This window comes from Marmota monax, unplaced genomic scaffold, assembly GCF_021218885.2.
Source record: "Marmota monax isolate L192 unplaced genomic scaffold, Marmota_monax_Labrador192_F-V1.1 WCK01_AAM20220418_F8-fsc00003, whole genome shotgun sequence".
NCBI lineage: Eukaryota > Metazoa > Chordata > Mammalia > Rodentia > Sciuridae > Marmota > Marmota monax.
In genome coordinates, this window is record NW_026694084.1 from 4090252 (window position 1) to 4103496 (window position 13245).

Below are 13245 nucleotides of genomic sequence, written 5' to 3' on the forward strand. Positions count from 1 at the left end.
AGAACTTTCCAAGTCAGGTGCAGTGGCGCACACCTATAATCCCAGCAGCTTGGGAGGCTGAGGCAGGAGGATCTTGAGTTCAGAGACAGCCTCAGCAAAGGCGAGGAGCTAAGCAACTCAGACCCTGTCTCTAAATAAAATACAAAATAGGGTTGGGGGACCAGGGTTGTGATTAGTGGTAGAGCGCTTGCCTAGCATGAGTGAGGCACTGGGTTTGATCCTTAGCACTACATAAAAATAAATAAAAATAAAGTCATTGTGTCAACCTACAAGTAAAAAAATTAAAAGAAAAAAAATAGGGTTGGGGATGTGGCTCAGTGGTCGAGTGCCCCTGAGTTCAGTCCTACAGTAGGGCTAGATGTGTTAAGCCTGGCTTTAACTTTTGCTTGAAGGATTAGGTGTCATATTTATCTAATGGTCATGACCTAAGATTTGTCCTTTAAATGTTAGGTAAGGAATAAAAAGTCAATTTTTTGAGGTAGTAGGAAGTACTAGTTGGAAAGAGATCAAAAGTCATATGAGGGTATAGCTTAATGGTGGAACACTTGCCCTGCATGCTGGAGGCCCTGGGGTTGATCCCTAGTACCACCCAAAAGTGAGGATTTGCTTCTGGAGAGAGAACACCATAAACCAAACCTCTAAATATGGTAATTGTCATGTAAATTGTGTTCTGATTTTTTTTGTTTGTGTGTGTGAGATGGTGCTGGGGATTGAACCCAGGGCCTTGTGCGTGGGAGGCAAGCACTCTGAGCTATATCGCCAACCCCGCTTGGTTTTTTTTTTTTTTTTGATGAGATTTAAAAATAAAGTTGATCTTGGGCTGGGGCTCAGCAGCAGAGTGCTTGCCTAGCACGTGCAAGGCCCTGGGTTCAATCCTCAGCACCACATAAAAATAAATAAGTTGTTTGACTACAGTTAAAAAATAAATATATATATAAAAAAGTTGATCTTTAATATACTCTAAAGTAGATGCTAAATTCCAAAAGACAAGGGTCTTTTGAAAAAAAAAAAATACTTGGTGTCCCTGAGATTGATACGAGAAATATTAAAAAGATTTATTTATGTGTATAGGGTGGGTATGTGTGTGTGTGTTGTGTGAACATATGCACATCATTTTAAGATTTTTTTCCCCCCTTCTAGGAACCATTGGTTTTGACTATAATCTTATCACTGTTTGTGAAACTTCACAATGTTCGGGTCAGTATTATTTATTTATTTATATGTTTATTTTTGGCGGTGCTGTTCCAAAGCCTTGTGCATACCTGGCAAGCACTCTACCAACTGAGCTATATTGCCAGTCCCCCAGGGTTAGTATTTTGTAATTTCATGTTTAAAAGTTTTTGAAAGACATTTCTTTTTAAATCACACTTTTGGGGACTGGGATTGTGGTTCAGTGGTAGAGTGCTTTTGCATAAAGCACTGGGTTTGATCTTCAGCACTATAGGAAAAAAAATAAAAATAAAACAAAGGTATTGTACATCTACAACTAAAAAAAAAAAAAAATCACCCTTTTTGTTTTTTTGTTTTTAAAGGAAGACATAGTGAATGATATCACAGCTGAACACATTTCTATTTGGCCGTCCTCCATTCCCAAGTAAGTAATCATTCTGCTTATGATAGATTAAATTAAATTACTTATATGTTTAATGTATATATTGTACATCATACATATAATATATATTATGTATGTTTAGTGTATATATTGTACATTAAATTAGTTATATGTTTAGAAGTCATCCTGAGTTTTGTGGATATCCTTAGATAATTTTATGGATATCCTTAGGATTCTACATACAACTTTGTGTTTCTCTATTATAGTAATTGTCTTTCTAAAAATTAGGTAGAAGGCCCTAGATAGAACATCTAAGAATTTCTGATTTTCAGTGAATAGAATTGGAAAGTCATCTATCCATTTGAAAATCATGTGTTGTTTCATAATTCCTTATAGAGCTCTTCTAATACTGTGATTATCAAAGGCTTCCAGTCCCTTCAGTTGCCATAGGAATTTCTTTAATTACTTTATGAAATCTCTCTTACTTTTATCACCTGAGAATCTCAATAAAATTATGAGATGATTTTTTAGGAGAGAAAATAATTTTCATTTTTCTGAAAGAGTAAGCTTTACATTTTTTTCTTCCTATATGTAGCAACTTTTCATACAGAAGAGTTCATTTGTTTCCTGTCAAAACTTTTTTTCCTTCCCTGTCATCCCTCTCAGTTGGCTTACTTTGTACTTGAAGGGTAGGTCCCTCCAGCCTCATTTGATTGCTCTTAATGGCATCTTTGAAGAAAAAAAGATTTTAATATGTAGGTAAGCAGGCAGTATAATGAACATAAATAATTTGCTTTCATCTCAATCTTAGAGATTGGAAGCAGCTCTAAATCTCATACAGGGATTTGGAGAGTCAGAGTGGGTGAGTGTCCCTGCCCTTGACTTAATAAGGGTTCTTTTCCCCCCAAAGGATACCATGCTTCATGAAGGAAATGTGCATGCTCTGTAGCATTCTTACTGCAAATTCTATCATCGTATCTTTCTAATTTTTGTGTAAGATTCAATGTGTTAGATAGCAGTTCAAGAATCAGGTAAAGAGAATTTTGTTTGGTATGGGGGTGGGGTACTGGGGATTGAACCCCAGGACCTCACACACACTAGACAAGTACTCTATCACTGAACAACAGCCCTTAGTTGTGCCCTTTTTTTTTTTAATGGTACTGAGAATTGAAGCCAGGGGAATTTTACCTCTGGGCTATACCCCTGGTCCTTTTTATTTTGAAACTGGGTCTCACTAAATTGCTGAGACTGACCTTGAACTTGTCATCCTCTGTCTCAGCTTCTGAATCCCTGGGATGACATATATGTGCCACCATGCCCAGCTGAGAGTCTCTATTGGTTCCAAAAATAGCATTCCAAGAATAATGAGAATGGCATGGGATTAAGTATTAACTATTTTAAAACTAACTGCTGTGTAAATAGAATTCTTAGACAACATTTTGTAGATATCTGTAAAATATAATCATAAACTAATTTAACTTATTGTAAGTAAATAGGGATTTGCTGCTAATGCCACATTTCCCCCCCTTTTGGACGGTGGTATTATGGTAAAATCAAATGTCTGTGGGCAACAGAAGTACTTTGTCCAAATTTACCTTATATATGATAGAACCATGACTTGAACCTTTTGTGTGTCTGAATCAGAACCTGTTTTCTACCACTGAGCCTTACTGCTTCTAGGAGGGAGGAGCCCTCAGCTATGTTTCTGACTTTTATCCTCACTATTCTGTCTTCTGGTTCTGTATTTCCAGATCTCCCCTCTTACCCAGGTTCAAAGTGGCTGGACCTATTTCCTACCCTTTTCTTGACTCTTGCTACTACCAAAAGTACCAAAGTGTTATACTTATCACAAAATAGCTTTTCACCCCATTAGGAGCAGTATAACATCTAATCCAGGAATCATTTATTCTCTCGCAAGAAGCCATAGGTAGATTTAAGGTTACATGGCAGTATTAGTGTTTGTTTCTTCTAGAAGAAGCCCTTGTTTTTTGTGGCTTCTTCTAGATAACTAGAACTTAAAAAGTATTTGGGGAAATTTTATGAGCCTATCTCTTTTGTTGACTATAAATTATCCTCTGATAGGTAAAGGTAAGGATTTATCACATTTATGGCCATAGAAGTTTAGGCTTTGTCTTTTTGTTTTTAGTAGGATATGGTTTTTGAGGTTGACTTTTAAAATAAAGATTAATGTTAAGTATCTTTCCTTTAGCCTTCAGTCTGTGGACTTTGAAGCTGTAGCAATCACAGTGAAAGAACTAGTTCGATATACACTTAGTATAAATCCAAACAACCATTCCTGGTTAATTATTCAGGCAGACATTTATTTTGGTAAGTAAAACTTTTGGTTGCCTATTTTGCTTTGGTAACACTATTAGAAGTAAATGTAAATATATTACACAGTTTATTACAGTATTTATTAAACTCTCTAGGTACTCTTGCTATTATTTGTATTCTTGGAGATAGACTCCCCTCCCCTTTATTGATTATATGCTAAAATTTTCCAAGTTGATATGAAGTTTTTAGTATTTTTTTCACTGTATAGATTGAATAAAAATTCAGACTGGTATCATTTCAGGATCTTTTTCTAGAAGTCAATTTTTTAAAAGAGAAAATTCAAAATTTAAAGGTGGAAGGATAGTATAATGAACTCCTGTTTATTTACCTTTCAGCTTTCATAATTTACTCATGGTCAGTCCTGTTTCTTCTGTACCCTTATCTAGATCTTTCCGCTCTTCTCCAAATTATTCTGAAGTAAATAATTGCTAACTTTAAAAAAAATTATTTATTTTTAGTTGTTGAAGGACCTTGGTTTTTTTTATTTATATACAGTGCCTAGTCAAACCCAGTGCCTCACACATTCAAGGCAAGTGGCGCTTTACCACTGAGCCACAACATCAGCCCTAATTGCTGATTTTTAATGTTCATTTTCACCCCAGCCCCCAAAGAGTTTAATCACCAAGACCTTAATGTATAGTTACAGAATAAATATATTGATTCTGAGTCACCAAGACCTTAATGTTTATTTGCAGAATAAATATATTGATTCTGGGGTCTGCAGTTATGGCTCAGTGGTAGAGTGCTTGCCTAGCATGCATGAGGCAAACTGGATTTGATCCTTCGTACCACATACAAATAAAATAAGGATACTGTGTCCACCTAGAGCTAAAATATACATATATAATTCTGAACTACCTCAAAAAATTAGGATATGTTTCTAGTTTGAATATTTAGGAAATAAATACCTCCAGATACTGAATTCTGTACTAGTAAACTTGGTGAGAAATTCTAAGTAAATTTTTGGTTTATCAGTTTTAGGAGGCAGAGAATCTACTGAATCACTTTTGTTTTGGGTGGTGATGATACTAGAGATTGAACCTAGGTACTCACACATGCTGTACAAGTGTTCTACCACTGAGTTACATCCTTAGCTCTGTGTTTTTGGGGGTACCAAGGATTGAATCCAAGGATGCTTAACTATTCAGCCACATTCCTAGCCTTTTTTAAATTTAGAGACAGAGTCTAAGGTGCCTAGGGTCTTGCTAAGTTTCTAAGGCTGGCTTTAAATTTGCGATCCTCCTGCCTCAGCCTCCCAAACTGTTGGGGTTATGAGTGTGCATCACCACACCCAGCTATTAATATAATTGATTTTTTTTTAAATGTGGCTAAAAAAAAGGGTTTTCTTGTTATTTTCCTGAATAAGTACAAAATTTTATCCCCAGATCTATCATTTGAATCTGCTTTTGTTAACTAATAACTCTTCACAAAAGAGACCTTTTTTTTCCCCCCAATCCTATATCTAATGACAAGTAATTCTTTATCTCTGTTTACTTCTTCAGCAACAAATCAGTATTCGGCAGCTCTTCATTATTACCTTCAGGCAGGAGCTGTGTGTTCTGATTTCTTTAATAAGGCTGTGCCTCCAGATGTTTACACAGACCAGGTAAGTTATTTTGTGTGCTTCCTTTCTTCTTACCTACCTTTACATAGTTTTCTTCCTGGCCTCTTTTTGACTAAATTTAGCCATTTCCATGTACATGATGGTAAATTCCCAAATTGATGGGTCTAGACCAGATTGCTATTTTTTTTAATTTTTTTGCTGTCCATGTTTTCAGTGCCCATATTTCCAGTGCCTATTGGTGTTTTGATTTTCCCCAAACACCTCAAATTTAAATCTATCTACAATTTGGTTGCATTTCTTACTTTACCAGGCTCCTCTCCTAATAAATTCACCCCTCCTTCAAACAAACAAACAAAAACTCTCCAGAATACCAAATACTTTTATTTAAACTTTTGAGACAACTAAGCTCAAATCCTTAGCATTGTACTTGGCTTTTTTCCTTACTTTCCTTTTACTGATCTTGCCACCAATATCTATTCAGCTTTCAAATCATATTGATTCTCTTCCCTAAATCCCCAATTCTTTCCCTCTTGTGTGTGCTTAAGTCATACAACACGAAATACAGATATATTAGTCAAATCCATTATCTTCCATAGTTATTCCTCCCTATTTGTGCTAAGAGCATCTAAAATCTATTGTATTAGCAGATTTTTAACTATATATTATTATTTTTGTGTGTGGTGCTAGGGAGCAAACCCAGGCTTGCATGAGCTAGGTATGTGCTCTACCACTGAAATACGTCCCTCCCCCACCAAATGCTATTATATGCCTTATACAGAATATTAGATCTCTAGACTTATTCAGATTGCAAATTTGTGCTGTTTGACATATTTCTCTGTATTTCTTTCTGTTCCTTGATTCTGTTATCAAATTTTGTTCCTTTTCTTTTAATATGTATTGCTGCTTTTTCTGATTTGGCCATTAGTATACTTGACAAATGTGTTTTTCAGTATTCATATAGTTTTTGAAATGATTTAGCATTTTTATTAATTTTTGGGTTTTTTTATATTAACAGCAAAATTGAGTAGAAAGTGTAGAGTTCCAATATACCTTCTGTCTTCTCCACTTGTACAACTTGTCCTCTGTTGACCTCATACCAACATGGTGCATTTATTATAGTCTGTTATTAATAGCTTCTTAAAGTAATCAGTTTTGATTTTTATAGGTGATAAAACGAATGATCAAGTGTTGTTCTTTGCTGAATTGCCACACACAGGTTAGTTTATAATATGGCATTGGCTTATTTTCATATATGTTAGTGTTTATGGTAAGTATAAAGCATTGCATTGGGAAGCAGCTTTTTTTAAAATTTCTTTTTAGGGAAGCAGCTTTTAGTATATCAGAGTTACTTAATTTTATGGTGTTAGAAGTTTTGCATAATTACATTTTTTTAGTTTATAGAATTTTAACTAAAAGTATGAAATAAGAAAGTGTTGACCTTTGAAATCTTGTGAATAGAAAGAGCATTCTCAAGTATGTATTCTTATATTTAAGATTAGATTCATTAGCCATTAGGGAAATGCAATTAAAACCACAATAATAAGATACCACTTCCCACCCACTAGGATGACTGTAATCAAGATATTTGACAATAGCTGTTGGTAAGGTTGTAGAGAAATTAGATTCCTCATGCTGGTAGAAATATAAAGTGGCACAGCCTCTGCAAAAGAGTTTGGCAGTTCCTCAGAATGTTAAATATAGAAGTTGGGTGAGGTGGTGTATGTCTATAATCCCAGTGACTTGGGGGGGTGAACCAGGAAGATTGTAAGTTCAAAGCCAGCTTCAGTAACTCAGCAAGAACCTGTCTTGAGGATTAATATTAGAATATATAAAGAACTCAGGCTGGGAATGTGGCTCAGTGGTTAAGTGCCCCGGGGTTCAATTCCTGGTACCCCCCCCCCCCCCAAAAAAAAGAGAATATGTAAAGAACTCAAAAACTTTACACCAAAAAAATCAAGTAATCCAATTAATAAATGAGCAAATGAATTAAACCCACACTTCTCAAAAGAAGAAATACAAATGGCCAACAAATGTGTATAAATGTTCAAAATCATTAGCAATTAAGGAAATGCAAATCAAAACTAATACTCAACACCAGTCAGAATGGCAGTCATCAAGAACATAATAATAAATACTGGAGAGGATATGGAGAAAAAGGATCACTTTTACACTGTTGGTGGGATTGTAAATTAGTACAACCACTATGGAAATCGTATGGAGATTCCTCAAAAGACTGTGCCTGGCACTACCATTTAACCAAGCTATACTACTCCTAGGTATTTATACTAAATTAAAGCTGTCATAGTACAGTGATACTAGCATATCCATGTTTATAGTAGCTCACTTCATGATAGCCAAATTGTGGTACCAGCCTAGGTGTCCATCAACAGACGAATGGATAAAGAAAATGTGGTATATATATATATATACACAATGGAGTTTTATTCATCCATAAAGAAAAATGAAATTGTCATTTGCAGGAAAATGGGTGGAACTAGAGAACATTACATTAAACAAAATAAGTGAAACTCAGAAGTCAAGGGACTATGTTTTTCTTTCATGTGGAATCTAGAGAGGAAAAAGGAAAAGGGGGGGGGTTGGATCTCATGGAAATCAAAGGGAGATCAGTAGAGGAAAGGGGTCAAGGGGGAGAATTGCTTAGGAATGACATTGGCTTAATTGTTATATTGTGTGCATGTAGACATATGTAACAACAAATCCCATTATATGTACAACTATATTGCACCAATAAAAGTGGAGGAAAAAAACCTGTCTCCAAAAAGAAAAAAGGGCTGGGGCTGTGTCTGTAGCTTGGTGGTAGAGCCACCCCTGTGTTCAGCCTTCAGTACAAAAAAAAAAAAAAAGACATAGAAATGATCACATGACTTTAACACTTGCATTTCTATGTGAATATCTAAGAGAATTGAAAACATAAATCCACAGAAAAAGTTTTTTATATGAATGTTCATAATAGCAGTATTTATAGTAGCCAAAAAGTAGAAAAAACCCACAGTGTCCATCAAACAATGCATGGTTTAATAAAATGTGGCATACAATGAAGTACTATTCAGCCATAAAAAGGAATTAGTTATGGCTACATCCTACAACATGGAGGATTCTTGAAAGACTATGCTAAGTGAAAGATAAAAAATGCCACAAAGTGTATGATTGCATTCATATAAAATATCCAGAACAGTCAATTTTTTTTTTTTTTTGTACTAGAGATTGAACCCAAGCTACATCCTTAGCCCTTTTAATTTTTCATTTTTGAGACAGTGTCTGGCTAAGTTGCCCAGGCTGGCCTCAAACTTGGCAATCCTTCTTATGCTCCTTACCTGGCAGAATGGGAAGATCTTTAGAGACAGAACATAGATAAAAGATTATCAGAGTCTTGAGGGATGAGGAAATGGAGTTACTGCTCATGGGTGAGGAGTTTTTTTTGGGGGGGGTGGTAATGAAAATATTTTAGAATTAAGTAGATAATGGTTGTACAGTTTTGTAAATATACTAAGAACTATTGAATTGTCCTTTTAAGAGGGTTATTTTTGTGGTATGTGAGTGACATCAGAAAAAAATATTTTTTTTTTTTTTTTTTTTTTTTTTTTTTTTTGAGATGAACATTATGACATATATACCTGATTGAAATGGATGTTTTTTATGTTAAGCAGACTGGCAGCCTATATCTTGTCAGAGTGAGTGTATATACTTGCCAGCTGTGAAGGCTTAATTTCATGTTCTTCATGTCCTTGAATGTCATGATACTTTGACTTGGAATTTTTCTTTCCTATACAGTTTAGTTTTCTGATCTGGCTTTTTGCCAACTTATTAGAATTTTGTGAGCTAGGTCACTGATGAAAAAAATGTTTGATAAGACAGACACTTGGGTAAAGGTTTTTGAAATTAAAATGAGATAGAATTAATAAATATGAACTGACCCATTTGGTGTGATCTGCAAGGCTTCTTAAAGAATATGTTCTTCATATAAAAATAATTAAAGGTTATCCTCCAAATCCAGGAGTGTCATTTTTAAATGAAACCATTTTCAAATCTTTGTAGGTAGCAATTTTATGTCAGTTCCTCAGAGAAATTGACTACAAGACAGCCTTTAAGTCACTACAGGAACAAAACAGGTATGAATGATTTTTTTAAATAATAGAAGTTGAAGTTTTTCTGCTTAAGGAAGAAATAATAATAACTGAATTCTATTTTTTAGTCATGATGCTATGGACTCCTACTATGACTATATTTGGGACGTTACCATCTTGGAATACTTGACCTGTATCCTTCCTTCTACATATTTGATATTAGAAGCCAACTTCTATGGATTGGATTTTCATTTTGTGTATTTTCTAAATAAACTGAAAACCAGATGAGATTCTATGATATTTAATACTATACTATCAGATTTATTATTCTTAACTGATTCACGTAGATCTTCATCATAAGAGAGGAGAAACAGATAAAAGACAAATTGCGGTAAGTTACCTTATGCTTTTCTTCAATGATGTACTTAATTTTCAGAATGTTAAATAATTAACATTTATACCACCAACAACAAAAACTTTAGTGTGCCCAATCACTGCCAGAATTTGGTTATCAGTGTTTACTTTTTAAAAGATCTGTCTTTGATATTTTGAGCCATTCCATCTCAGTTTCTTTTTTTTTTTTTTTTTTTTATTTGGGGGAGTGTGGTATGGAGGATTGAACTCAGGGGCACTCAACTATTTGAGTTACGTATCCAGCCTTATTTTGTACTTTATTTAGAGACAGGCTGTCACTGAGTTGCTTAGGGTCTCACTTTTGCTGAGGCTGGCTTTGAACTCATGATCCTCCTGCCTCAGCCTCCTGAGCCACTGGGTTTACAGGCGTATGCCACTGCACCTGACCTGTTTCTTTTAAAATGTTAGATCATATTATTTCTGTTGGAAATCTTCAAATGGCTTCTCCTATCACACAAAGTCCTTAAGATGGCCTACAAGGCCACATATAACGTGACCTTCTGCTTACCTAGCTGACTTCCCCCCCCTCCTAATTTCTGCCATAGATAACTCTACTGTTCTTTGTACACTGATTCCCTAAAGATCTTTGGAGTTTTCTCTTCTAGGAACTGTTAACTTCCCTTATGCCTATCCTTAATTTGTCACCTTCTTAGTAGTCATTCTTTACTAATCATCTTATACCATGTCCCTCTTTTTCCCTCTAATTACTTTTATTTTCATTCCCCTTAAGTGTTTCTCTGTAACACTTACCGACATACTATATATTATTGTCTCTTTCCCCATGAGGATAAGGACTTGGTTTGCACATAGTAGAAAACTAGAATGATACGGCACACAGTAGCTACCCAGTGGTTGGTTGGTTTAGATTTTTTTGTCTGTGATAGGAATTGAATCAAGAGGTACTCAGCCACTGAGCTACGTATCCTTAGTTCTTATTTATTTTGAGACAGAGTCCCACTAAGTTTCCAAGGTTGGCCTCAAACTTGGGTTCTTCCTGCCTCCTGAATAACTGGGACTATGGAGGTACACAGTATACCCAGCATCCAGTGGTTTTTGACTAGATGAATTATTTATTTAAATTTGGCTATGTGACAAAATATTTTAAATTTAATGCTTTATATTATAACTTGACTGCTGAATCAGTATCGCCACAGATAATTTTCTTTGCTCTGACGCATATTAATAAAACTAACTATGCTATTAGTGTCTTTTAAAGCTTTGTACTTGGACAAATTGTATACCTTTTATTTAGCAGAAATAAACTGATAATAGCATTAAAAATGCCCCCTTGTTTGGGGGCCACTCGTGCTGCCATTTCCGGTTTACCTGGGGCTAGAAGGCAATATTGAAATGTCCTTAGCTCTCCCTTATTTCCAAGCCATTTCTACTTTTTTTATGTACTGATGATTGAACCCAGCAGTGCTTTACCACTGAGCTACAGCCCCAGTCCTTTTAACTCTCCCTAGGTTTACAGGTTTTTGCCAGCCTCAGTTATATTTATTATCACCTTAACTGTTTGCCAGCCACTCACACCCATAGCTTGTCTTACTGTTAGCCACAGTTATTGTATGTGAGGTTTTATACTGAAATCCACTCTGCCTTTATGTCTCTTTTGCTCCTTCCTGAACATCATTGAGACGTTCAGGTGTGTGACTAGTTTTTCCTCCATTTTGTTAGCTCTTTGTCTTACCTTCCTTCCCTACTTATCCTCAATACAGCAAATACCAGTCAGTGTTCTCTCAGAGATCCTGATGCAGGCAGTTTGAGGTGGGGCTCGGGAATATAATTTTAAGTTTCCAGGTAATCTGATGATAAACCAGGTTTGGGAACCCAGCTAACCATTATTGATAGTCAGAACTATTCTTTGATCATTTTTTTTTTTTAAACCAGAGATTGAACTTGGGGGAACTCAACCACTGAACCACATTCCCCACCGCTATTTTGTATCTTATTTAGAGACAGGGTCTCACTAAGTTGCTAAGCACCTCGCCATTGCTGAGGCTGGCTTTGAACTCACTATCCTCCAACTTAGCCTCCCAAGCCGCTGGGATTACAGGCATGCAACCTACACCCAGTTGATCATGGTTTTCAGTAGCTTTAGTACCTCTTTTGGAGAAGTCCTGATCTGAATCTTGGTGGAAGTTTGAGTCCTACAACCATGCCACTACCAAACCATAGTCTCTAGCACGGTCTCCTTAGCTCTTTAAAGTAGTTTACATTCTTTTCAGGAACTGTTTTAGACTTTTCCCATTAAGCCCCTATCCTCTCTACATTTCCATGCTCAGTAATTTCCTTGACTCTTATTTGCTTGGGAATAGGCTGGAAAAAAGACCAACTAGACTTCTTCTCATGGAGGTTATAGTTTCTTCACCTTTAAAGTAATCTACAACTACACTCTACACTCATCTTTAAGTCCACTCTTCAGTTAGCAGGAGGCCATATTATTCTTTGTTGAAGGCAGATACTTATGCTTTTGATTCTGTCCCCTTTTAATCATCTTTTTTTCCTGGATTGTTAACCTTTTCCATGGTCTATAAACTAGTTCATCCTTAATAAAAACCTTTCTTGACCCTGCCTCTACCTGGAGCCACTTCTCATCCTTCTCTAGTTTTTTGATGCTCTTTAGCTCAGTACAATTTGACTTTTGCCATCATCACAACTCTTAAAAGTGTTCTTAAGGGTTACCAAATGCAAATGCCAGTCTATACTTTCCAATCCCTTTCCTACTGTTTGTTTTCTTCCTTATTGAAATTCTTTATTCCTTTGGCATCTCTGACAACATTTTTATTCAGTTCTTTTTCCTCTTCTTTCTTGTGGACATCTCCTCTCCACTTGTAAATCTTAGTTTTCCCAAGATGTTAGTCTTTGGGTTATTTTCTAATCATCCTTTGTTCTTCCTAGTTAACCCTATCCACTCATGGTATGACTACCACTCCCATGAATTGTATTATTTCTCTCAGATATCAGACTTCTATTTCAGCTTCTTATACTTTGGACTTCATAACCAATTATCTTTTGGATATCTTGTTTATTTGAAATAACTTTTTAGTTTTATCCCACTACAGTGCCTTTTTTTTTTTTTTTTTTTTTTTGGATACCAGGGATTGAACCCATTGGGGGCTTAACCATGTCCCCAGCCTTTTTAAATTTTCAGACAGGGTCTTGCTAAGTTGCTGAGACTGGCTTTGAACTTGTGATCCTTCTGCCTCAGTCTTCTGAGTTACTGGGATTACCAGCAATCATCACTTTCCCCAGTCCACTAGCAGCTTTTGCAGCACATCTTCTTTCATATTGAA

General features: G+C 35.7%; 1 protein-coding gene across 2 annotated transcripts in view; it reads left to right on the plus strand.

The window, feature by feature from the left end:
* Ints8 (integrator complex subunit 8) overlaps positions 1-13245 on the plus strand; it is a 55838-nt gene that overhangs the window by 40603 nt on the left and 1990 nt on the right. For both annotated transcript variants that reach the window (XM_046464707.2, XM_046464706.2), the window contains 8 exons: positions 1141-1197; positions 1533-1594; positions 3762-3880; positions 5389-5492; positions 6616-6666; positions 9507-9580; positions 9664-9728; positions 9883-9926. In XM_046464707.2, the coding sequence (XP_046320663.1) occupies positions 1141-1197; positions 1533-1594; positions 3762-3880; positions 5389-5492; positions 6616-6666; positions 9507-9580; positions 9664-9728; positions 9883-9926 (576 nt within the window). The remainder of the gene's footprint in view (positions 1-1140; positions 1198-1532; positions 1595-3761; positions 3881-5388; positions 5493-6615; positions 6667-9506; positions 9581-9663; positions 9729-9882; positions 9927-13245) is intronic.